The sequence below is a fragment of the Engraulis encrasicolus genome, chromosome 16 (assembly GCF_034702125.1).
Source record: "Engraulis encrasicolus isolate BLACKSEA-1 chromosome 16, IST_EnEncr_1.0, whole genome shotgun sequence".
Lineage (NCBI taxonomy): Eukaryota > Metazoa > Chordata > Actinopteri > Clupeiformes > Engraulidae > Engraulis > Engraulis encrasicolus.
This window is the reverse complement of record NC_085872.1, coordinates 5,678,412-5,705,964: the sequence shown is the minus strand read 5'-3', so window position 1 is coordinate 5,705,964 and position 27,553 is coordinate 5,678,412. Positions and strand designations below refer to the sequence as shown.

Here is a 27,553-nt window from a genome sequence, read left to right as displayed (position 1 = left end):
ATGTTCCATAATTCTGAATTCTGTTAATATGCATGGGGTTGCCATGATCTTTCATAGGCCTATGCTAATTGTGCATTTAGGCATATAAACATTTGGCATTTTTCAGTGACATGTGTAGTGTGACATGTGTAGAATCACGTTTTACAATATTTTGCAGTATAAGTGAAGCTATACACGTTGCCTCTTTCTCATTGTAAGCCAATAGGCCTACATGATACCAGGACTCAGGAGGGACAGAAACATCTGCCTGATAGACTAGGTGCTCCAACACTGAGCCTAACCTTTTAAAACCTGTCTGCGTCAGCATGCATCATGACGCTTCGCCCCCCCTCACAGGTGTGCACAGAAAGTAGTGCTAAAGCACCGGACCATTTACTTTACAAAAAACTTTTTTCCCCACAATATACTATGTTCAATATATCATATCATATATCATAACATAGCCATATAGCCCAGTACGCCTAGGCCTAAGGACCCCCCCCCCCAGCACCTGCCCAAGTACCTGTCTGTCTGTGCACTCTGCTCTCTAATTAGGGCACTAAAATGAACCCTGTAAGGGCCTTTTAGAATGGCTTCCATCAAGCCAAACCAATACAGTTTGAGCATAACCGTGCAATTGTTGTAGGACAGTAGTCTAATCTAATAACACTGTAACAATAACTACTAGATAGGCTTATTATTGCACCGACTTGATGTCCCGACTTTAACGTGAAAAAGTAGGCTATTTCCTGAAGATTTCCAAAATATGAATAGGCTAGCCTACAGTCTATTAATGAACAGATTATATTTTGAGAACCAGTGAATTAGTCTTAAGTGTTAAATTGCGTAGGCCTACAGAGTAGATAGTGGCTATCTTCCATTGTTTTAGCACCAGCAGCACACGTGCAGGCGATCATCGCCGATTCCACGGAACTAGGAGGAGGGCGAGGTAGGACGTCGGAGGGTGTGTGAGGAGGAGTGAATGAGAGAAAGAGAAAGCAGCTTGACTAGCGGACATACGGTAGAACTAGGCTGCTAGCTGGAGGTAGCAGCAGCATGGCGGGGCAAAAGGACTTCCAACAAGGCAGCCACTGCCACAGGAAAACGTGGATTAATATACTACTTGGGATTCTACAGTTGTTATTGTCCTGTCTTCAGTATGGAAGTGCACAACTGCCAGGTCTGATTAGGCTGTTTTGTTTTTCAGAAAATGTTGAACCCAATAGGAACATGTCGGAGAGTAGTGAAGGCTTGAAATTTGACATGCACCAAGTCAGTCTGTGAAAATTGGGAAGCTCTTTCCACAACACTAGTAGTACTATGCAAACAATATAATTGAGTTATTACAAGCATCCATCCAGTTCGGCAACTGATTTGGTCGTTGTGTTTAAATAGTAACACGCTTAGCTTTCATTTCGAGCAGACCGTTTTTTAGTTTCCTGTTAACATGCCCAGCTTATTTCGGGTACCTCTCTAAACAGTCAACCTAAACTATTGTTGTGAAGTACTGCCACTGGCATGGTCAATTGTAGTGTTAACAACATGGGAAGTCGGTATTATGTTAGTTGTGTTCTTTGTCGGAGTTACTGATATAGTTTGTGTGGTTATAGGCGATATGTTTTGCTAGCAAAGCTAACGTAGTCGGAGTCTGCTTAGGTGAAGGCTACACGCCTTTGTCATCCTTGAGCAGCCCGGGCCACACGTATCATAACGTGCTCCATCATACTTGCAGACCTAGAACACATTAATAAATCCCCTGTTGGTTTCAAACATCGGTGCTACTTGCACGGGTGACAGTTATAGTTTGTTCAGGCTATCTTCTGATACCATGTGTTTACATTGCATTTACCCTTCTTCTTCCATCCCCGTTTTTGCTTATTAAATAGCCCTCACTCCGGTGTCCAGCGTGGTGGAGGTATTGCAGGCAGAAGATGTGGACTTTTTGGTCCCCACGCAGGTATGTGGCAAGCAAATGTACCAACTAGCGTAACATTATTTCGCTCAAACCTTTGTCTGTAGTAGTCATACTCATGCCTTGCATGCGCACCGACAACTCGCCCTCGTTGTTTTGCTTACTTGCATTGCTTGAAGAGTGTACAGTTCATTTTGGCCACAATTAAGTGGTCTCGAAATAGTATCCTCTGGCATTACATGTGCGAATGGGATTGTTGGTAGAAGTATGCGTGAAGAAAAGGTTTTGTTTGTGATTGCACATTACAATACAAAACCTCCCCGAGGCGGGAAGCGACCATGTCCATATGGACTTAGTAGTTCTGACAGACAGTCCTCGTGGTTGGTTGCGTTATGGTAGCCTACTTTGTTCTATGTGAGATTCGCCAAGGTACACCAAGATACACTTGGTGTAGTTCTAAGTTTCTTGTTGTTGTTTTAAGCTGCATCGATGAGCCTTAGAGCCAACGACTGTATTCCGTAGTTGCACACATGACTTTGTTATTGTTTTTGTGAAGAGTTAGTGCATTTGGTCTGAAGGCGAAATCCAATCCCTGGCCCCCTCTGCATGCTAGCACAGCCAACATGTTGTCGTGTTTAAAGTGCTACAGCTGATGAGCTCAATTTGTGAAGTGCAGTTGCCCATTCAGGTGCTCATGTTAGGCAGAGATTTTGATAGGAAGATCTAAACCGTCTCTGTGTTAGGTTAGGTGACGGAAATTTCCGTTTGTGGCGGTATGGGGAGAAGCGTTACCCTGATGTCAAATGTACACTGTAGTGGACTGAATAGACGAATACCAAAGTTGTTGTGTACCTTGGCTTGGTTTTTGTTATGTTAGTCAGATTAGCTAACAGCTGACACCACTTACATGCATGAGTCACCAGAGTTACAATGTTATTACCTAGTCTACTGTATGTGTACTGAAAAGGAAGGTGTATTTGCTTTGAAGTCAAAAAATGCAAATCTACAGTAGGTAAACCCTAATTGAGGACAAGTCGTAATGCCAGACCCCTTGAGTCCTTAAAACGAATTTGGCATTTGCAACTTGTCTTGAATGATCTTGGGGAACATCTACCTCCAGTATTGTTTGATATCACATAACACCCCTCCTAGACGTACCATAGAAGCAGTGGGTTGTTTAGCCTTAATGGTGTATGGCTTTGTTAAACCTCGATAGGTGCCCCATTTTCTTACATTATCGTATGCAGTTGATGACACTTGTGTGATGAACAGTTTAGTGTTGTTCCTTGATTTGGGTGTTCTGTGAAGTAGTAGATGATGATGCGATGCTATGCGTGGTTACAGCTTGCTGTCATTTAGTGGTGTAAAAACTCACAACGTTCAGAAAGATTATCTTTACGAGAGGATCACAAGGGAGGCCTTGCTAGCACATAAAAGCAGAACGTTATACAGCCTTCACACACACAGACACAGACTCATTGCATCTTAGGAAGTAATTTATTTAAATCCAAGCCCTCCCACATACATGCCACTGTAGGCCCATAGAGATGCACTACTGGTTGCATAAGAAGGCTTCTGATGACTGTGCAAACCCCATTTTCATGGAGACCTGTTATAGCCATTGGGCATGAGATGGTTTCCATAGCGGAGCACAGTGGCCATAGTCTCGTAGAGAGCTTTAGTGAAAGGCATGTTAGAAGCACTTAGTGAGTAGTAGTTCCTCAGGCCATGCACTGACCAGTATTATTCTGATAAAGGCATTATAATGCAGAGAGTGGCAGGGTGATGCATTTTTCTACTGACATAACACTTCTAGTATGCTGTGTCGAAGTTGGTAACATGGATGATTAATGAAGTGCAGGCTGCATAACTTTTTGGTACATGTTGGCCTTTGAGATGTTCAGCGGTCAGTCTGATTCAGAGGGTAGCTTTAGTACCACATGCAAAAGGCAATAAGAGCAATATCGAGGTTGCGTGCAGGAACTGCACATGAACATTACTACTACTACTACTACTTCCAATTGCTGTTTCCTAAACTTGTGCTTCATGGTATTGTTTTCCCCAGGTGGAGGAAGAGCACAGCAAAGAGAGCCTCCCGCAGGAAGAGAGGTAAGATCTCATTATCCACCTGAGCTCCCCACAGATGGCCCCTATGTGCTGCCTGCCTGTGCTCCAGCTGTTCCCAACTGACTCGGCACCAGCCTCTCAGGACTCAGGCCTGAGCCAGTCACAGGGAAGTGCTGATTTGCAGTCAGCTGTGTGTAGACTAGAGTGCACACAAGACAGTTCAGTTCATGTGTGAAGCATCCTTTTACTGGAGCGTTTTGACACAAAGCTGATTAAGAGTCTTGGCTTCATGGCATTACCCTGTGTGTGAAAAGAGGCGGCGCAAGGACTGACTGACAGGCGAAAATATGTGGGGAAAAAAACACACGCATAGGTGAACCTAGTAGACGAATGCCACAGTGGCAGACTGTTTTGTGGTTGGTGGAAAACATTTATGACGTGTGCGTGCATGCATGCCACCCCCCATACACATACACACACTTTTTTTTTCTGTAAAAAGAAAGTACTGGTGAGTGGGGACTGACAAAGGTCAAACACAATTTTAAGCTCTGCTTTAAAGGCTCACATAGTCACTTTCCCTGCGTGCCATCATGCCTTGCCGTTTACCATAAAGGGCCCCTGTTTATGCATTAAGTTTATTCATAATTGCAATCATAAGATGTCAGTGCCACCCTGCCCGAGATCAGTAGACATCTGGCTGTTTGGATGACTTGTTGTAATAAGCAAACTATTACGTGGTGATGAGAGGACCATAAAATCACTGTGGTATGCTTATTTGCCCACAATGAAGAGTGCTCGGAACATGGTAGTGAACATTGTATTCCATGCTATTAGTTCTCCTCTGGACTGCCATGCGCTATGGGGTCTGTGTGTGTTTTGAACTCGGAGGAAGTGTGTGAGTGTGAGTGAGAGGGAGAGCGCCAGAAAGAGGGAGGCACAGAGAGGTTTACTGCACAGCTCTACATTCCAGACTAGTGACTAATTTTAGAACTCCTTGAAAGAATATGGAGAGGAGGTCTGACAGGCCAGGGGAATGGTTCACTCATAGGATGCAGTTTTCCCATCAAACAAGGACTCCCATTCATACTTTGGTAAACAACCTTCTGCTAGCACCTACTAAACGTGCACCAGGAGGACAATTGTTTATTCTGGATTTGACAAATTCAGCTTCCAAGATATTGCACCATCCATTACAACAATGGTACATCGTTTCAAGAGAACCATTCAGAGTTTTTCTAGTGGCGTAACAAACCTACCTCCATTACCTTAAATGTGTTCTAAGTCCTCACTTTCACGCCAGTGCATGCGTAGCATGCTTGTTGTTTTGATAGCTGGGATGGATGTTGAGCAATGGCCTCATTTACATGGGACATTTTAATTCTGAATTAACTCAATTTATTTCCAAATAAAAATGAATTCCGCTTTGACAACATCATGTCAATACTTTGCCATTTGGAATTTAACTTTATTCCAAATAAAGGGGGTGATTTATTCCATTGTTAATTCCGATTAACTTTATTCCTCTATCGTACATGAATTCGGCTTTAAAAACAATTCCGGTCGTTCCCATGCATGTTCGTTGCTATGTGCTGAGGCAACGACGCAGACCAATGGAGATGCTTTCTGATCCTGATGTTTATTCGGCATTAATTGAAAGTGCTTCATGTAAACTTGACGGAGAATGATTTTAATTCCAAACTATTGACAACATGATGATGAGCACTGAGTGTTATACATGACATTTTCAGATTTAATTATTTCATAATTTCAAAATGAAGTAATCAATAACATTTGTTTTCTTCTTTACAAGCTTTGAAAATGTATGCACTTAAAATCAAACAAATAACTGTAGCTCCTGCATACTTCATGTTCATCCATTGTTCCTAAACCTCCCCATCTAAGGTCTAGCAGACTAGTGTCACTACAGGCCCTGGTTTGCGTCAACTTATTTAAAGTACCCCAACTGGGATGTAGTGTGTGCACAAGTCTGCTTGTGCCTTGTCCTCTGTCTCCCGACGAGACGCAGCACACTTCTGTGTTTTGTTGAAGTGCCTAAAAAGGAGCACGGGAAAGTCTTCAACGTCACTGGGTTTTTTTTAGCTGGTTGGATGACTTGGACCTTCAAGACAGTTATGCAGGCACCTGTTATAACACTGTAATGGTCACAAAAATATAGCAACACATCCCTTCTCAGAGAATGATTGGCCCAAAGCATGTGTACTTCTTAGGCAGCAAGGTCATTATCCTGTAATGGGGTTCATTTGGAGGTCCTTGGGGCTAATTGCAGTGATCTTCTTGAGTGGCCCTGCACTCCTGTCAGGGCCTCAATTGTTAGTGGATAGTGGAGCTTAGTGGAGTGGAGCTTGGCGACCCCTGAGGCATTGCCTGTTCAGGCAGGGGTTATCAGCCCCTCCACTGCCTGCCAACACTCCCCCCACATTCCCAGAGCCATCTTGGCTATTCAGAAAGGACTTGGACAGAGCAGCTTCCAGCACTGCATTTGGTAATGTCTTGGGGCTCTTCACATCGGTGATGTTGCATCATATAGCTGTGCATTTATATTTGTTTGTGTCTTATGTGACCCTCCTTATCTCTGAGTGTCCGCTCTCGTAGCATCAGCCCTCCACATGTTGGCTTTGCTCAACCGTGTATTCCAGACCCTGTCCTCTGCTCCCACCCCTCCTATCTTCTGCACCCAGCTGTGTGCTGAGTGAAATAAGGTCTCTGCTTACTTGAATGTTGGGTAAGAAGAAGTGATCAGTGTTACAGGTGAATGTGAAGCTTTGTCAAGTAGGTGAACTTGGGCGGTAGTTGAAAATACATGTATGTGGTACGTACCATACTTACCGGAATGAAGATTTTAAATAAAAGTGAAAGTAAATGTATAGGATGTCAGTATACAATGGCAAAGTCTTGAGGAAGTGAGTCCTATGAGGGGATGTAATGACTCAGCAATCAGACTCTCCCATGGGCTGCTCTAGCACTGCGGATTTAAATGTCTTTGGGAGTTCAGATGACTATCACCAGACGCAAAGCATTTAAAAGAAATGCATACACTCTTTAGTCTAAACTTTTGCTGCAATGGGCTCCAGCTTGCCTGTATGTTTTGAGATAGTGATTGTATCATTTTCCAGCTAAAGGGATGGCGTGTGGAGACGTGTTTTTTATTGCGACGTTAACTGTTTTATCCATAGTTCAGAGGACTTGGTCCAATCGTCTCTTTCAATCATTGAACTATAGAAGATGCCATCCTGGAAATAACTTCCACGAGAAAGCAAGTTTGAGTCTTAGTGGGATTAGTCATTGTAAAATAAAGGTTAAAGGCACAATGTGCGTTATTGGTGTCATTTTGAAGTGTCTTACCTGCTTAAAACACCTATACATACCATTAGAGTGTGCAGAAATAAAAAGGAAAAAAAAGATAGAGTAGGACTTTTCTGCCGACTTTGGACTTTATTAAGTTCCCTCATGAGTATGCAAAGAATACTAATATTTTAATATCTTCTAATCTCTCGTCAGCAATGAACCTACCGTCTTATTTACACACCATGCTGGCAATACTTGGGAGGAGTTTATGCATTTCTTGTTTTGTGCTATTTAGTCTCTTAGTTGTGCAGGATGATGCACGCAAGGGTAATAATACAGTAATGTATAATACATACACTAGTAGAGACTGAACAGAGGTAGGGAGAAAATGCCAGTACAAAAAAGGCAACAACAACATAGGGAGGTGGTGATTGGTGGTGCTGGAGAAAAAAGGCCTCAGGTGTTATGTGGTTTGGAAAAGGTGTGTCTTGAGGTCGCGTTTGAAGGATGGCAGTCTGTCAGATTGGTTATTGGGGGCTTTGGAGGTGATGAGGAGAATCTTGAAGTGTACATGCTGTTTCATCGGAAGCCAGTGAAGTTGACGGAGGATTGAAGTGATGATTAGGTAAGCAGTCAAGCAGCAGAGTTTTGGACATGTATTTGATGAACATTCGAGGGGAGATCATGCAGGAGGATAGTATTGCAGTAATCAAGTCTGGAGGTGATGCGTGGGTTAGTGTTTCAGCCGCTGGGGGCGAAACAGTGGGTTTGAGGCATGCTATGTGAAGGAGGTGGAGATACATAATGATTTGGTGATTTGGTTTATGCTGGAGCTCATTAGCTCATCAGTTTTCACAAGGAAGAGCGCGACACTGCTTCTTCACCCTGAAAAGCTGCACCTGCTGAAAAAGAAGCCTTCGAGGTGTGCGGGCTCTCACAAAACTTTGTCAAAATAAGCACTTTAGCTTATCATTTTGGATGAGCTTCTCTTCTATAGATATATTTGAATGTTAGAATGGCCAGTAGAAACGTTATGCTCTCCTCCTCAGTGGTGGATTTCCCCTAGACCGTTAAAAACAAACTCATGGCTGCAGCACAACACAGCACGCATACTCTCACTCTAACACCACACACACACACACACACACACACACACACACACACACACACACACACACACACACACACACACACACACACACACACCTACCTAGGTCTTGACCAAACACACGAGGGTACTTGAGTGAGCTGCAGCAGGCGAGGAACACTGCCTTACTGTGTTACCTCATTCTCCCACACGCCTGAGATGCCACAGACCTCAGGCCATGTGTTATGAAACTAACACAACCTCCACTCCCACTGCCCATCCTGCTCCATAGGTTCACTGTTAGGCACATGTATTAACAGTAACCCCTTTGAAAGGGTCTTTAAACATCTCTGGCAAGTGCTTTAAACAGGGTTTGAGTGGGAAGCCTGGTCTTTCTAGGTGTGCAGCATGAACATTTTGTAGTATAATTCACACATCAATGATTTAACCATATTGTCAAGTCATAGAATAATGTTCTCCATAGAATATGAAAAAAAAGAAAGCCTCTGCATTTTTTTAAAATTTTTTACTTCTGGTTATAGCCTAATGAAATCCATTTTCTCTTTTGTGTTCCTTACGCATTTCATTCGAGGTTGGGAATCCTAGATCCATTATTGTGCCACCAACTAATGTTTTGTTTCTTTGGAAACTGGATGAAATTGACAAGAAAAACGCTGGATCAGTAGTGCAGTCCCCCTGTTATAGTGCAGTCCCCCTGTTGCCTCTGAACGTCAGCTGGTCAATAAACATTTAATGTACAGTAGCTCCACCACTCATCGAGTGTGTGCTATTGTCCATCTTCTGTGCATGTCTGTGATTTGTGCATCTGTGCTCGGGTGCATGTCTGTTGCTAGCTGACTGCTCATGGACAGGTGATATTTCCTAAGACCCATGCCCATAGGGGCAGCACAGTTAAGGCCACAGGGGGACGTGATGCTATCTGACAGCTTCAGCATCGACCAGCACTCCTAGCAGTGGGAGATCATCAGTGCCACACTGCTATTATGTAACAATGACCGTGACTAACACCAAGCTAAAGCTTACATAGAAAACCGTATGAAGTTTACAGACACAATTCAAAACTTTCTAGCCCACCTTGTTAATCACCACTAACAGAAGTCGTTGTGTTTTTGTGCTTATAGGAGTTTCAAGTACTTTTTGTGCTCAGCAGTTTTTTGAGATCTACGTAGATTCAGTTTTTACTGAGAACTGTAAGTCTATGCTGAATATGCCTGTTTTTAGAGTGTGAAATCAAATTTGTTGTTTTTTGCTTCTTGTTTTTCAGTTGTTCACAAGGGGAGGATAATCTATTTTTCATTTGCTCCTCCTTTCTCCTGTATGTCAGCTTCCACAATAGAGGAAGTGGTGGCAGGAAGAGGAAGTAAGACATGTAGCCATATAAGTCACTATCAGGTTTACTAGAAGAGTTTGGATAATGTTGGCGGTGTCATGGTGGTGAATGGGCAGCATGTTGCCATGAAATGTTCAAACCAGTTCAGAATCAGCATTATGTTTTCAGTTGCTGCTGCAAGCATTTCTGTGTTTACAATAGCTGCATTTCCTGTTGAGTGTGGCTGGGTGTTTTTTTAACATTACAGTTAGCAGACACCGCTATCTAAAGTGACTTACGAGAGTGGACAAGAGTAGCAACGTATAACATTATTTATGGCTGGGGAAAATACAGGAATAAATACAGTAAAATATGAAGGCGAGTGCAGATGAGAATGAATCGTTTTGTGAGGCAGGAAAAGAAGAGATAAGTATTTCCATGTTTCTTGAACGTTGAGAGAGATGACCCCACTCTTGTTGCAGCTCATAGCTTCTTCATCATTGGGGAACAATGTTGGAGAGCAGTTTGGACTGGGATTGCATTTTGGGAGCAGAGGTCAAGGCTAGACAGATTTGATTTTTTTCAATTCCCTGTAGTCTGTGGCCACTCGCTGATTATCTCTGTATCATTGGTTATACTTTATTTAGATTGATATGTTAAATGTCATTCATACAGTTGGCTCCAGACACCTCTTGCCAAATCCTTTCCTTATGGAATACATATTCTCCTTTCAAAGTACAGTCCTCATCAGCTGTACTGGGTGTACAGTGTGTTCTCTTGTTACAAAGTTTCTTTGGCCATGATCCACTGCTCCTTTTGTTTGTTTTATCCCCACACAAATGCACCACCAAATCACAAGGACAAGAAGTGGCCCAGGACAGGAGCCTATAGTTCATAAGACAACCTGAGCAATTGTCTACCACTTGGCTTGGCAACTGTCCTGTTCCTCCCATGGCTCCTGGGCTGCTATGTGCACTGTGCGAGTTTATCACCACGCTGACTCAGTCAGTTTGTAATGCAGATGAGAGGAGCGGTCTCAGATATGCTCAGTCACACTTCTGGCTGCACTCAGCTTTGTTTTGTTTTGAGTGCTAAAAGCACGCCCTGTGTTGCACTAGTCCGTCTGATGAGCTCAGTTATTGATGCGGGATTAGTGTGTTTATGCAGTATGGGTCTACTCCTATGTGGTGCATGTTTAGCAGTACTCTGTAGTGGTACTGCACTGGAAGTACGAAAGGTTATTTGCACAGGATGTACCCTGTCTGTCCTCTCGCATCAGATGTATGTTTGTATCTTATCATGTATTGTATTGCTTACCATACAGCGCTCTCTGGCTAAGCATAGCCTCTGTGTCCGTTGTGGCAGCTTTTGTGATATGCACCGGAATTCTCTGCTTGTACGAGGCTATGGCAAGCGATGTGGGACAAATGTATGGCAGGAACCGAATGTCAACATGAACAGAGATTAGGCCTACACAATCTTCGATATGGTCAGCAATTGTTTTGGGACTGTCATTTATGTTATGCCTACACTTTGGAATTAGATCAGAGTCTTGTTGTTACACAGGTATATTTGATTTACCCCAACTGTACCCTGTACTTAACTTTACTCGGTCTACAAGCAGATACAGGGCGGGTGAGAATTCCGGTGCATATCACAAAAGCTGCCACACAGTCCCTCCTGTGTCTGTGCGTGACCACGCCCCCCGCGCAGAGTCTCTGTGGCTGTCGACGAGCGCCTTGAAAAAATCCTGACTATCCGTCTCGCTACTTCCTTATTCTTGTGGCAGCGCAATGCCGGTAGTTTGTGAGAGCAAAGCTGTATTCTGTTAAAAACTATATTAATGCCTTGTGTGTAAATGTGTGTAAATACATGAAGCTACAAGCTAAGTAACAAACAATGCATCAGTTGAACACTCGTGGCCAGGCCTGGAATTTCGTCATTTTAGGGGCAAGGCCACTTGCCCTTTTGAGTTGTCAATTTTTTAAGGGCACAAAGGCCAAAAGCGAGGGCACCAAGGCCATAGATTAAAACATTAATTAACAATAGTTAATTCAGAGAAAATGAAGTGCAGAATACAAGACTGTGTGAAGGGTAGTGTGACCATGTTCGGGCCAGCAAAAAGGAGGACATGTTTTTGGCCGGGGGGTTTGGGGATCCTCCCCCAAGAAAATGTGTATTTCTTAGATGCAATTTCATGCATTTTAATCAATTAGGCGTCAGAGAGGGCATCAAGGCCACTGTGGCCTTATGACAGATATTTTTTTCAAGGGCACAAGGCCAAAGTGGGAGGGCACGAAATTCCTGCCCTGCTTGTGGCACAATGCCTGCCGTTTTACTACCGTAGTCTGTTCCTCCACCGAATGTAAACACACATAGGCAGAGGCAACTGTTTACTTGCTTGCATTTTCTGCACGTGAAAACAGACTGGTCACACAAATAATGATACCAGTACATTGCCTTTGCAGTTTGTGTGAAAATACTTATCTAACTGGGCTAGAAAGCAACATTGCTTAATAATGACCGCAGTGCTTGCAATGTAGTGAAGGTAATCGCGCTATTTCAAATGTGGCTCGAGACGAGACCTCGGGCGCAGACACATGAAGGCAAAGTTGGTTCGTGGCCACTCCCAAGCGACGTTTGACGCGTGCAGTTGCTGAAGTCTAATCTGCCCTTTAAGCTCATTCATGTATATTTGTCATTCTAAATTCCCCACTCCTCCACTTTTACTTTCAGAATGTATCTATGTTTTGTAGTCCTTGGTCCAGTCTCTCTCCCCCCCACCCCCACTATATACAGTAAATATCCCTCCTTTGTCAATCTACTATACATCACACCTCTGTCTATACATCTTTCTGCTACAGTGTGGTGCAAAGCTGGCAGATGAGCCATCAGAGTGCTAATTTTCACACCTCCTGCTGTCCTGCGCCCACATATCCCCCTCTCCCTGCCCACCGCCCACATATCCCCCTCTCCCTGCCCACCGCCCGCTGCCAAGAGCTGGTCTTACTCACTCATCCGCAAATAGCAGTTCCAGACTCGCTGCTTAGCCTGCCTCTCTTGCTCTGGCCTGCCGGAGTGAGCTGAGCACCGAAACTGCAGGCAAGTCGGTCCATGCCTTGCCTCTTGTTGTTTGAACATGCACAATGCAGGCTTGGTGGAAACTCGCTTGCAGATTGGTCACTTTCTTTGTTGGAGCTATGTGGGATGTGTAACAGGTTGCATACATGGATGATTGCCATATACCTACTCTAAACACATGGATTCATTTTTGGATTTTGAGCATTTGCTGCCTCATGGGGCCCTATGGCGTCTATTGAACCTCAATCCAGGTGTTGATAAGGCCTCCATTCCAACAGTCAGTCCATCAGAGGCGTATCGAGATTGAGTGAAGTCTCTTCATGTACCTGTGTTTCTGATCAATAGGTATTTATTTATATGATGTGCCCATTATATCTCATCATGCTGCGTCGCCAGTGGGATTGACAATGCCCAGTGAGCTGACAGGGCAGTGGTGGCTGATGATGGTGATAATGTACTCTGTTGGGCCCGTAGGGTGAGTGATGGTGTAAGGCATTCTTCATTAGGTCAGAATGAATCAGTCTGCACCTCTCAAAGCCTCTCCCTGAGTGGTGCAAAGCACTGAATGAGACTAGGAAAGGAATTGATGCATAATGCAGATGCATAATGAGGTTTGGCTCCCTGTATTTTTCAGACACCACTATATCCTTTCATTCTGTGAGAGCCTTTTGTCTCAATAACAAATGACTTTGACCGGCAGAGGGGGATGTAAATGCATAGTGTGGTAGATTCTTTGATGATGATGTTTTGTGAATATGTGAGCTTGTTATATTGGGTCAAGTAGAGTTTGCCTTTTAAAATCACTTCGCATGTGAATGATGCAGTAGTTATGCTTGGGTGGGGGATGAGTAGGGGTGGGGTGAACAAAAAAATAATTGAACTGGTGCCCAAAAACTTACCAGACGTCATTGAACTTTTGACCAACCAGTTCAAAGCTGCTTGAGCTGAATAAGGTGGTATAGCAATTTGCAGTGTATTCAAGAAACTACAAAAGTCTGTCTGTATGCACTTTGCTCCTGCAGGCATAGCATGATTTGTCTCTCCGTGACATTGTCACTCAGTCTGACCCAATTTTACATACTTGTTTGATCCTAAAGTGTACCTGACTGTAGAGAGGACTGCTACCGTCTTCACAAAGTCATGCACCTATTGTTACAGTGAAAGCATATTGATAATGGATTGGTCTGCAAGGCAACCAATCAGAAAGCATTGACAGATCAAAGCTCATGTTGTGCTCAACAGGAGATGATCTCTTATCGCCAGTCTGTTATTGCTGAACTCGGCTGTTCTCTCTTTAGCCTGTCCTGGACTACAGATAAACAAGCCTCCTCTGATGCCCCTTTAACCATGCTATTGATTGTATGCCATGGTGGATAATAATGCAGGAACAGTTTTACCAAGAGAAAATAGTTCTGGACAAACATTCTGGACCATTACACTTACTCTCTCTGGGCTATGCCTTTTTGCTATTTTGTGTTCTCCTCCACTCCTAACATTTGAATGAGATCATTGTTGTTGGCTTCACTTGCACAGGCTGGATCTGTTCTGATCTTACTTAGCTCTCCATGCCATTACTTTGCACTGCAGCACGAGCAGTGTTTTATGACTGAGGTTTCTGATAGCAGCTTGGAAATGGACGTGAAACAAACGGCAGTTGTGGATTTGGGAGTTGCTATGAGCCAAATGAGAGCCTTTATTTTGCTCTGGGATGGGGAGTTATAGAAGTCTTCACCTTTTTTCAAGAGCAGTGATTAAGGGACAGCTGCGCCCAGCCCACCAAGCGTCACACACCTGATTACTTTCATGTCCATGAGATCAGATCGGCCGCCTACTCAGAGCCCTAGTTATAATGGTATAAAGGTATACGTTTGTCAGGTGATTGTTTGAGTAGGAATATGGAATTGTTGGAGAGAAGTGAGTTAGGCATGTGGAGTACTGACCCCATCTGACCTTGTCTACAATAATTACATGTTTGATTGATTCTAGGGTTAACTCACTGCCCGCTGTGCCTCTGCTTGTAATGTTTACATACTTTACAAGTCTGGACCTACGAAGGCAAACATGGAAAATTGAAGTCGTCTGTGTCCCGCAGCTTCAGTGCTGTCTGTATGTATGTCAGTATTGCTTACTGGACACTTTTTTAAACAGAAAAATGCATAGCATTTGAAACAATTGCCAAATACAGAAACAGTCAAAGTCTCAAAGTCGATATCATTGTTTCTGGGATAAACGGACCCTTTGTTGTGTAGTGTATGTTAGTTCATGAAGCCGTCTGGGTTTTTAAGGTGTTATGTGTCCTTTACAAAGCAGTAAAAATCACAGATGAATCTACCAGGTCAAAATGATGGATATCGTTGCTTTTGCTACTTGTTCAGTATGTCGGCAGCTTTTGAGGGCGAAGCAGCATCTGGCCCATCTGCAGACGCGGACCCTGGTCAGGCAGCTGAAATGCGATAGAGCTGGTTAGCTGAGATCAGAGCACAGATTACCCCTCGCACGAAGAGCTGGGACGAGCAGTATGAGTGGCAGCTTGGCGCGTGGCCACTCCCTGCTGTATTCAAATGGCCCTCTGCCTTCCTGTTTTATACCAATGCAGGAAGTAGCCACCCCGTGGCATTTAAAGTCATCTTCAACGTTTTTCTATCGTCTGCCAGCTGAACTACATTTAATGTTTAGATATGTGAACTGGTATGCTATAGACCGAGCAAGAAAACAGTCTGCAATAAAAAAAATACACCAAGATCAGAAGGTGATGATGGGTTGTGAGATGAGTGAAGGGCAGAAAGGGAGGGTTAGGCTGACGTGTGATGCTGAGTGAGTGTGTGAATGGGGAAGGGCGAGCAATAACACAAATGGAATGTTATGTTTACCAAACTGTTTCAGCTGAAGAACATGCATCCACTTATGGAGTACACCACTCCTAATATTGTGCTGTCATGAATAGGTGTATGATTATAACTACATGAATAGGTGGTTTCATTGTTTATGATTGGATGATTTATTTATTGATGCATTTTAAGCGAGAGCAAAAATGCCAGCTATTAGCCTGAGGATGTTGAGAGCTGCGCCAACATGTTTTCTGTTCTTTTAGTTCTCATGAAGTTGTGCTATGCTAACACCAAACTGATCAAGAAACTATATGTTTCAGCACACAGCATGCTAGCCACAGTTTGAGCAAGTGAACTGATCAGTGTATGTACAATGCAAGTGTCTTGATGTTATATGGACATGCCATACCTTAGAAATGTTCTTGCCCTATTCAAGTACTGGGGGGTGGAAAGTAAATTACTTACATGTTGAGGGTTGTGCATTGACACACTTTTCTACACTGTGTCAATGTGGATCTGTAACATGGCTTTTATGGTTTCTGTGTCTGTTTTAGGGTCTGTTTGTAGAAACTGCTACTACTAAGTATTTAATTCAGGATTCTTCTTCTTCGTTGCAAAACAAATACAGGAGCAGTAATTTTGGGGTTAGCTGCATGCAGGTGTAATTCCCTGTTTCCCTGTTGTTGTTTTTTTTTTTTGGGGGGGGGGGATGGGTGGCTTACAGCTTTTGAATTTAACAAATTGAGCAAATTGGTTAAAGATGCATGTAAAGACGAATGTAAAGATGCATGTAAAGACGAATGTTTTGAATAATCATTCATCAGGCAGATTAGACAGGCAGAGGCACAATAATGGTGTACACACAGTCAATGGTATCACCAGATAGTAGTGATGCTCTACGTTAAGAGAAGTCTAATAGTTACTTGTGTGGCGTCAAGCATAATGCTCTGGATACATTTGTAGTGAAGAAGGATCCTGGAGCGGGAGTGTGCGCAGTGCTAAGAGGAAATGCACCGTTCTACATTGATTACAGAACTCCAGCTTTTGGTTGTTTTGGTTTTTGGTTGCCTTAATTTAGCTTTTCTGGCTTAATGTAATGCAGTGTCTATCTCCCCCACTTATTTTTGTAAAAGATCAAGACATCAGCAGTGTACAAAAATTAAGATCCAACAGTCTTGAATCAAATCAATAAGTTACTTCCTTGCATGTATGCACTTCTATATTAGTGCTAATGAAAAGGTAGATGGTTTATTGGCTTTTGTCCTATCATGTATGAAGTGTGACTGCCTTAGCGGAGTTGCTCCCTGGGCGTGTCACACTGGGCTGTGTTTGTGCTTCTGCAGTGGTTGTGAAGTGCAGAAGATTCTGCACTAATTGCCATCCGTCACACTGCCAGTGTCGGGGCATCCATTACCCACTTTGCCTGTGGTTGCTGCAGATGATATAGTTGGGATGTGAACTTTCCACCACCGGAAAAGTGATCTTCCATCAGCACAGCTCAGATACTACGCTGGTCTTGGCCAGGCTGTCAGTGTATGAGTGCCTGTCTGACCTGGTCCCTCACTCTTAGTGGGGGACATGCCTGCTCACTGACACTAAATGGTGCCTCCTTTGACCGGGGTCACCATGTGATGCTGGTATGCTTTTCCAGCTGATTGGCACGCCTTCTGCCGCCTTTCGCAAGGTTTCATGGCACTCTGCAGCCTGGAGTAGCAGCAGATGGGGTGTGGCAGCAGAACGAACGGCCTATCTGTTTCCAAATGATCAGTCCCTTCTCACAACTCATGGAGTTTATTTCTCTATTTTAGCAGGTATTGTGGATTTGACTGTTCATGTGACCAGCTGTCCTAACACGGATAAATATCTGCGTGCTTACCAGTTTAAGTTTAGTATGTACTACATCCAAGAAGCAGTACACATGAGCACAAAAAGTGGAAACATTGGGATTGTCTGTAGCCTGACAATCTTGATTCAATGACCTTGCATCTTGGTCTTGCTGTCCAAGTCCTTTTTGGCCTATGTAGCAGTCTCGCTGTGATGATGCTTGCTAGAACAATACCATTTCATACTTAACTTTCCCAATCTTATCACCCTTCAAAATCTTATCACCCTTCCACAGACAGAACAGCTATAGTAGCACATGTGCACACGTACACACTTTGGAATGACACCATGTTATTTATGCATCAATACCAGCTGCAGCTGCCTTTATACCCACGTTGACTGTAACGAACATGCATGCAGACCACACCAATCCCCCCTGAACTGGATTGTTTTCTGGTGTCAGCAGGAGTGTGTGTGAATAATAGCAGGCTAATTTTTATTATTTAGGAACCCAAATTGACAGGAGCAGCACAGACTCAGGAAACTCAAGGTGTCTTCTCAAAAGCACACCACATACATATTGCACCAGAGCTGATCACCGCTCTTGCTTCTGGCTTCTTTCTGTGTACAGTGGGTCATGTGCGCCCATGATGTCATTGCTGTAGGAAGGCTGCAGCCCTTATCAGTGCACAGGTGGATGACGAGACTTTATGTTGGAGGTCAGAGTCCAACAGCAGAGCCAAAGCTACTAATTCACTACTCTCCACTGGAAGGCTTTGTTAGGACCAACAGTATCCATTTTTTAATTCCAGGGAACTGTCTTCTACCCAAGATAACCCCAATAAACTTGATTAATGTGGACTCTAGAAATGATCACGTCATTGACTCTGTGAAGGCCTCTGTGCTGTGGGTTGATGTCTTTATTAGAAATCTCTTTAATAATAATCACAAACACAACTAGAATGGGCACTCGGTAGAGCGCAAACCTTCGCCTACGCCACTTATGTTTTTCTGGCCATCTTCAGAGTGTGGGGCATACCTTTCTCCAAATTTTGGTGTTAGTTTCATTGAAATCGGACCGGAATATCGTAATAGTACATTTTTGGCCCAGTCTTGACCTCTTATTCAATTCAGCATGCACACGTTGTTCTGGCATATAGTGCTTGGCAAAGAAAAACGTTTTTGACCTTTTCGTGACCTTGACCTTGACCTTTGACCCATTCACTCCCTAAAAGTAATTGATTGTTCCTTGGGTCATGACCAATCATCCCAGTAAATTTCATGAAAATCGGCTCAATTTACGTTTTTGACCTTTTCATGACATTGACCTTGACCTTTGACCCAATCACTCCCAAAAAGTAATCGATTGTTCCTTGGGTCATGACCAATCATCCCACTAAATTTCATAAAAATCGGCTCAATTTACGTTTTTGACCTTTTCGTGACCTTGACCTTGCCCTTTGACCCAATCACTCCCAAAAAGTAATCGATTGTTCCTTGGGTCATGACCAATCATCCCACTAAATTTCATAAAAATTGGCTTAATTTACGTTTTTGACCTTTTCGTGACCTTGACCTTTGACCCAATCACTCCCAAAAAGTAATCGATTGTTCCTTGGGTCATGACCAATCATCCCACCAAATTTCATAAAAATCGGCTCAGTTCTGACTGAGTTATACGAAGTACAAACAAACAAACAAACATATTCACAAATAAATAAATAAATAAATAAATAAATAAATACACAGCGGTCAAAACATAACCTTCGCCGACTTTGTCTTGGCGAAGGTAATTATTGCTCTAATTACAATCTCTCTCTCTCTCTCTCTCTCTCTCTCTCTCTCTCTCTCTCAGCTCTTCATTTTATAGGCTGGAGAGTGGAAAACCTCTCCGATTCCAGCCTCCTGATCTGGAGTTTGGGACACAGTAAGTACAGTATTGTTATGGTATTTCCTGACGTGATCATTTTTTTGACTTTCATAATGTTTGAAATGATGATGTAGTGATCATAAGCATATGTTGATTGAAACGGCTCTCTTAATTTGTTTAAATTGCATTCAGAAATGACCTCTTGGTTGATGCCTAGTATAATGAGAAATGCGTGTCACACTCCCAGCTTAGTCACTTCTTTGTGTAGCATTATATCTGTTGCGATGTAAAGCAATAGTATCCTGATCTCTGGTGTGCCTGGTCTGTGGTGATGCATGGTAAACTTGTAGACCAATGGCTATAACTAAGGGCTGCAGAGAATGGCTTTCCTTGAAGCACATGTCACAGCAGATGGGATTGCCAAATATGGCAGTATGCCTTTTCTCATGGGCTGTACGGAGAGGATCAGCGAAAGGTTACGAACTTCAATGTTTTCCTGTGGGCTCCAAAAACAACCAGAGTAGCAGGAGCTCTGCTGGCTTTGGATGGCAGTCTGCTACTATGTACTGATTGTGTTTATAAAGATCACTATGGCACATTCAGATAATTTTGTTTAGTGTATTCCATTTTATTCTCCGTGTTCCTCCTTATGACAAGGGGTTGTTGATTAAAGGAATACGGGAAAGGGCATGTCAGTTGAACTCCCAGTGGTTTTATTTTGAATGCTTCATTCCCCAGAGTAGTACTGCTGCTTTGTTTATGAACTGTATGATGCAATAACTTTCCGGAGATGACAAAATATTTGTTATTGTCTTTTTCCTCCTGTAGTGTCAACATTGGCCATTAGTCTACAGGCAGGTGGTTTTCTAAACCTCTGACATATTGTGTGGGGTCAGTTTTGTACCATTTGGGAAGATGAATTAGGACAAATCTACTGTATTTGTTAATTGACCACTGATGGCTAATGTCACAGCAGCTACTTTCCCCCAACTGCTGCTTGGCCTAAAATAGCATTCTGTGAACAGGAACTGTAGCTTTAACAATCCAGACTATACACATCATTCAGATTATTGCCAGCTGAGCTCGCACATACAGCACCAGGCTGGTGGTATCTGGACTAACCCTTAAAGGAATTGCCCAAAGGAGCGCCGGGGGAAGCCTGTGCAGAGGCCTGTTTTGTCTCTCTGAGCCCCCAACTGAAGCTGTAAATCTGTCATCTCAGACTGCACAGCCCTGTTTTGCGCTCACCACAGATATGACTGTGTGTATATGTATGTGTGTGCAAGCCCCCTCCACCCTGAGCCAGCACAGAGAACAAACAGGCCTTTATTTACCTTATCTACTAATTACATCAGTTCATTTGTCCTCTCAGCCACATGCTCCTGCCTGTTTGCCAGTCGTTAGTGGAACTGGAGAAGGAGATGGGTGTTTGGCCATAAACCTTTCCTGGGCAGAGATATCCCTTTATAGCAGACAAAATTCTACTTTTTTGTTCATCAACGACTCAGGGCTTGTGCTTTTACCTGTCAAACGTGTACAAGGGGTTGCCTGGGTGGCCTAAGCAAAATCCCACATGATTTTACTTGAGCGCTGATATGTTCGCCCTGCAGTCTCAAGACCAATCAGCTGTGGTTCTGGACTGTGCAGAATAGATTGATTACATTTTGATCTGCACTGTGTGAGCCATTCATAGACTTCCAAACACCTCTTTGACTTTGATGACTTCCTTTGACCTCCACAATAGCAAAAAGTGAAGGACCAAACTGCAAATGGTGCACCCCGACCCAAATGTCATCGGTCGGCTTTTTTTAGCACCCTGTGCTTTGTTGTACTGTGGCCTCAGTTTGCAGCATGACATTTGTTTCCTTTCATGTTCTAGTCCATGGTCTCAGATCTGAAAGCCCACTCACTCTCTTTATGCAAGCTGCTGCTGCTGCCGAGCTATTTCGAGTGGGAGTTTTACAAAGTGAGCAGGTTATGCGCAGTGTGGTCTCCCCACTAAAGCTTGTTGCTCCTAATACCTGTTTCAATATATAAGCCAGTCTGAATGATTCAATTGTGATGAGCATTCGGCTCTTTGCTTGCTGAGGTGTCACATTTACATTCCCGTGCCAATGTGGTGTCCACGTGTCAGTTAGGCTTCTTTAAGCAATGGAATCTGGCACTATGCTGGGTTGCTTTTTGGGTAGATTTTCTGGTCTATGCCCACAACGCACGATGCTCCTCTGACTGTGAACTACCTTTCATATGTATTTCTGTAGGCCGCTGGGGCTGCCAAGAGCTGAAACTGTATACATACACAACCCCAGCCCAGAGCTCCCAGTGACTCTGTTGTCAATATTTACATCTAGTAGACATGTTCACATGCCTTCATTCCATCGAAGGGTAAGTATGCAGCCACCCCTTGGTGTCTCAGCTGTAGTGCTCTTCCGTTTCTTCTCCTCTCTCCTCTCTGCTTCTCTCTCTCTCTCTCTCTCTCTCTCTCTCTCTCTCCCTCCTTTCATTTTCACTCTCTTCTTCCCCTCCTATAATATCATATCCCTGACATCAGCAATAGTTTTTCTTTTTTAAAACAATGTGCATGTCTCTTTAAATTGAAGCACCTCCCAAATATAGTCTTCTCACAACTATTGACTGCCCAAAACAGGATGTACCAAATGACATCCTACTGATCTCTTTACTTTCGCATCATAGAATTGATGGAAATTACAGATTGTTGTTGAATTATAGATTTTTGAATGGCATGTGCTTTTTTATGTCTGTTTTATGTCAGGTGATTCCACCCCGAGGGAAGACTTCATTTAAACTCATTTTCCTTCCAACTGAAGAAGGAAACGTAGAGAATTTTTTATTTATAAATACATCGTCACATGGTGTATTATCATATCAGGTATACCTCATTATGTTTTTTAGATATGATAATGGACAGTATTGCATTGTGGTAGCATGCTCATGGTCTTGCTGAGGCCGCAACTTCCAGATGAATTAACTCCTGCATCACATTTCTGCATTCTTTTTTGAAAATAACTTTTTTACACCAGAAATGACACATTTTTTTAAGTCCAATTCCAAAATTCCAAACTGAAATATGATGGTGACTGACTATGTTCCAACATTATGCTGCAGGTGTTTGGTGTTGGTGTCCGATGGAGCTCAAAGCAAGATGAACACCTAAAAGACAGTGTGTTGATTTCTCCTCACATAAAAAGCATTAAGCTTACACAAACTCAGGTAAGGCTGAGCTATCATTTGTACTCATGGGATATTCTGTGTATGCATGCCTGATATGCAATGGCTCCTTATTGTGTGAATATGCTCGCTAGTACTACAGGGTACGCTTGTTTGCGTGTGCATATTTCAAATGTGTAGCCATGTGTATTTTATGTAAATTGTGTGTGTGTGTGGTGGCACGCTTGAATCCAATGTCTGAACAGAAGCAGTCACAGACATCCCCCACCTTCCATCTGCTACTCTTGTTCCAAAGTGGTAAAGGAAGAGGGAGAGAAGCGTTTCTTCTATGCAACGCACACACTTGTATTCACACATTAACAGCCTAGGGCATTGACACATACCACCATCTCCGGTTCACATGCACAGTTACAGGCCCACGCACATCTTTCATACATGCACAGACGCACACACTCACACATGCACCAACACATACTTGCAAATCTACACTTGCACATACTGATACACATGCACACTTGCATTCACACAGACACATGCCTATAGATTTGCAGACACACAAGCCCACACTCAGTGACTGATATGATATAAGGGAAAGAGGAAATGAGGTTTTAACACCTATAGTTACGCTTTGACACTGCCAGTAAAAAAATAGCATCACGCGTTGTCATGGTCATGGCACACATGTTGCACACACAATCATGCATATACTGCATGCACGCACACAAGAACATGCACAAGAACATGCACAAAACGAGCACAAGAACATGCACAAGAATGTATAATTGTGGCTAGGTGGCAAGGCACTTCCCCAACAGGAAGTGAGTGGCAGTTGGTAAATGTCAGATGTTTGAAGCAATGCTTCAGAGCTGTATATCGTGTTGCTTGCCTCATCTTCTACAGAACAGAATGTACCCTTCTAATGTCTAGGGGACTACAGCGCTGTTACAGAAAGGCCAGGGCCCTATATTGAACACCAGCCAACCAGCTAAATGCTGGTGAAAATTCAGTTTGACTGGTAGCAAAGCTCAATTTACTAGCCACTTGGTTACCCATTAGGTAATATGTGTTTGGCTAGTAGGATTAACGTCTACTAGCTATTTTGGCAGGTGATGAAAAAAAAATACTTAATGGTAGGGCACTCGGTCTGCTATGCGGCCGACGCAGGTTCGATTCCCGGCCCGGGTCATTTGCCGACCCTTCCCCGTCTCTCTGTCCCCACTCGCTTCCTGTCATTTCCTTCACTGTCCTGTCCCCCCAAAAGTTAATTTAGACTCCTGAGTAAGGCCATGTCCATGCCAAGTCAGGACACATTTGCTCATCTTCAGAGAGGGAGAGGATAATTTGGTTCAGATGCATTGCAGATGCTGTCAATATTTACTTAACATGAGTTGACTAATACTGCAAAGTTTGTTTCAAATGCAGTAGTGTCTACATTCTGTTGCTTTGTGGTTGGGCTTGAGTTTGTGAGTATATTAGGTTTAACTATAGAGATCACCCAAGCTCCATTCAAGTTGAGCTTTTGCGCTGTTCAAAAGACTCGACTGCAATGGAAATGTCACAGCTTGAGTACTCCGACTGTACCAAGGTGAAAGCATTCACACAGCCACATATCTATGTTAGTGCTATGGCAAGTGCACAGGTGAAACTTAGTGTAAATATTTGCCACATATCTCAAATCCCCAAAGAAGGGAAGGGAAGGATTTCCAGCCTCCTCCTGTGGTTTACAGTACGTAGTCGCAACTGTGACCGTACTCACTCTGCTAATTAGTGTAATTAATCATGAATTGATTTGGTGATTCTGATTCCTTACATTATATTCACTGGCTGTTGCACACATTCCAGCTCTGAGAGCTCATAAACCCAATGCCCATGTATTACTAGACCTCAGGTGTACATAGGACATGATCACCAGTATTGCTGATTCTTGTGGAAGTGGTGGAAGCTGATTGCTGATAATTTGGGAAGTGGCTATATTGGTCTCATAGACTCTCATGTGGCGATCGGTATGATGAACACATGCTTGATTGTCTTTCCAAAGGCTTAACCAGCTCTTGAAATGAAATTCTGAGAAAGGGTAGCACATCCTAGATGGAAGGTCCATGGTGACTGTTTTGTGGTCATTAGAATCGAGCCGGTGATCTCATGATGGAGGCCTGCTCTGTGTGTCAGCTAAGACAACTGTCAGTTTCATTCCAGTTCTACTTTTGGTTACATGGTTTCCTCTTCAGAGAATATTCAAATTAGGTGTGCTCAAAAAGTCTTTGTAGTTTGTACTAGCACTCTCTCACACTCACTCACTCCCACACACTCACTCACTCCCCCCCCCACCCCCCCCCCCCCCCCCCCCCCCCCCCCCCCCCACCGGGGCCCCCCCCCCCCCCCCCCCCCCCCCCCCCCCCCCCCCCCCCCCCCCCCCCCCCCCCCCACTCCCACACACTCACTCACTCACTCACTCACATACACACACTCGTCTGTGCACGGCACACACATACACGCACTCGCACTCACACTCGTACTCTCACACTCTGAGATGTTTGCCTGCAGACCACGTTTTACTTTTCAACTCCACTGCCTGTTTGTCAAATGTCATCTCTTTATGTCACATGTGTTTTGTTCTTTTTTTCCCACAGGAAGATGCATCAAATATTACCATACTGGGACTTCTCATAGATTGTAGTTTACCCAAACATGTGTACAGCCATCCTCAGGTATAGTTTGAGTAATGTGTTCATGTATTTTGAATCTATTTTCACATGATCAAGGTCATTAACAATTTAAGTTGTCTGAAACTGATGTCAAAATAATTGAATTATGGATGTTTTGCAATGTGGAACCGTATTTTGCAATATGACATGAAGTTGGCAGTTCCTTAAAGTGTCGTAAAACCCCACAGCATGATCACATTAGCTTCTGATTTTCCCTGGTCTTCCCCAAAAGGGTTATGTAGTAGAATTACTGGAGGATTGGAATTTCCACTTTCTTAAAGTGATCCTGTCCCATTTATGGAAATAAGCTTATTTTACATGTTCCCCTGAGTTAAATGATTGGGTTTTACCTTTCTTCTGTACTTTCAACCGTTTTCTGGGTATGGCAGTACAAATTTTGCCTCCAAGTTAGCAGTTAACATTGAGTCCTATGAGACCAGCTAGCCGCCAGCTGGTCTCATAGAACTCAATGTTAACTGCTAGCTTGGAGGTAAACTTTGTACTGTCGTACTGAGAGAACGGCAGGAAGTACAGGAGAAAGGTAAAACCCAATCATTTAACTCAAGGAGAGGTGTAAAATAAGCTTATTTCATTGTTGCACATGAGACTTAAGGCTCAGTTATGCTTCCTACTTGTGCCACAGAGTGAGCTTGACGCAGCCATGATGCAGTTAATTCTTGTTTATGCCCTGTTTTGAAGCACGGTCTGCGCGATGTCATTCCACGCTGAAACTGCCTTCAATACAAAGAGTAAACTAGACGTGTCGGTTGTTTTTTAGCATCACAGACTCGACGAGAATGAAAATGAAACATTAAATCTTTATATCACGTGCATGTTTGATCGCACTGGCAGCCACAGTAGTAGTTTGGAACAAAGAAGTGGCTCATTTGTCGAGGACGAAGCGGAATGTTTCCTCGACCTCGGAACCACTGTTCAACTGTCCAAATAACTTCAGCGTCGTAACTTGCAAGCGCATGTGTTGTCTTTGGTTCGTGTAAATAAATCAAACAACAAAGCACGGGCAACTTATTTAATGAAGAGCTCACAGTCCATAGACCGACGAAGGTTAGAACAAGGAAGTAGCGCTTGTTCTCGACTCGAGGACAGAGCAGGCTGGTCGAGAGGACCAATCAGAGACCTATTTTCGCCCTTTCACGCCGTCGCTCCCTGCGTCGAGACACAATTTTGGGGAGGTGCCCCAGAGTACCTGCGTGATGGGGGGGGCTTCACTACGTTAACTGCGCGGCTCACTGCATCATGATGCAGTGACGCTGATCTCGAGGCATAAACCACCCTTTACAGCTGATCCTCAAAGTGTCGTGGATCTCTTGGGTATTACAGTGGACTAGTTTCTCAAGTCCTTCACAACTATTGCTCACGAGGCCAGGAAGTGCCCTGTGTGGGCAAAGATAATCCTGTAGTGTCATCCTGGCTCTTGGGTAATTGCACAGGCAGATTTGGTGCTGCGTCAACACTTTGACTTGAAGTCACACTTTAGTCTCTGTGCAAGCAAAGGTGGCAGCTGGCTTTGCACTGTCATGGGTAATCCATCAATTTTGGAGCGGGTGTCAGTGACGGATAGTGAAGGCTGAGAGTGCACCCACTGGCATTTGAATGAGCTGGCTGCATGAGGTCACCTAGGCTTCCTCTGGGCTGTCTGGCTCCTGCCAATCAATATGTTGCGCATCTGTTTTTTCATTAGTTAGTGTAATAATTACACCCACACGTCTGTTTACACATATTCATTTTGCAGACATGCTCATCTCGAAAACCCCAGGTTGTTTCTTAACATTAGGTTGTTTTGAGTGAGCCTGGTGTAAAGCAACCGTACAGCTTGTGGGTACTGCCTTCTGCCTAAGCAGATAACGACTCTGACAGTCACCCTGTCTGTTTTTAGGGCTCGTGCTTGGCGACGGAAGAGGCGGAGCGCTTCTCGGTGCAGATCAGCCTGACTGAGCGAGGGGAGCAGCAGGCCCACCTGGACAAGCTGAAGCCCTACGTCATCGAGAACCTCATGGTGCTCTTCCTCCTCCCAGGTCCCAGCAGCACAACAGGTACTCCCTAGCACCTGCCCAGGAGGACACACTGTGTCTGTAGGGGTGTAGTGGGGTAGCGCACGCCCACCGTGCGTCTGCAGACATAATGGTCGCCTTGTTTGCATGAGTAGATGTCTGAGGTCTTAAGGGAACCTGCCCCTCATGCGTCACTGGAAACCAAGATGTGATTATTCTCTTGAGTATCACTGGAGTGTCATTTCATTACATCTGCGAAGTCCAATTTGTTATTGAGAAAGTTAATGGATGTAGACCAATGATAATATTAAACCGGTTTACTTAGCTTACAAAGACTTCCAGTCAGTGTTAATGTTTTGAATA

General features: G+C 43.7%; 1 protein-coding gene across 2 annotated transcripts in view; it reads left to right on the top strand.

The window, feature by feature from the left end:
• The first annotated feature begins 938 nt into the window (after window positions 1-938).
• Window positions 939-27,553, top strand: part of tmem131l (transmembrane 131 like) — a 46,426-nt gene continuing 19,811 nt past the window's right edge. The window contains exons 1-9 of one of the 2 annotated variants that reach the window (XM_063218374.1): window positions 939-1,159; window positions 1,866-1,936; window positions 3,957-4,000; window positions 19,270-19,341; window positions 21,546-21,669; window positions 22,058-22,174; window positions 22,411-22,515; window positions 25,104-25,181; window positions 27,076-27,232. In XM_063218374.1, coding sequence (XP_063074444.1) covers window positions 1,036-1,159; window positions 1,866-1,936; window positions 3,957-4,000; window positions 19,270-19,341; window positions 21,546-21,669; window positions 22,058-22,174; window positions 22,411-22,515; window positions 25,104-25,181; window positions 27,076-27,232 — 892 coding nt within the window. In that variant the 5' untranslated portion in view covers window positions 939-1,035. The remainder of the gene's footprint in view (window positions 1,160-1,865; window positions 1,937-3,956; window positions 4,001-19,269; window positions 19,342-21,545; window positions 21,670-22,057; window positions 22,175-22,410; window positions 22,516-25,103; window positions 25,182-27,075; window positions 27,233-27,553) is intronic. The other variant, XM_063218373.1, reaches the window with a different exon arrangement.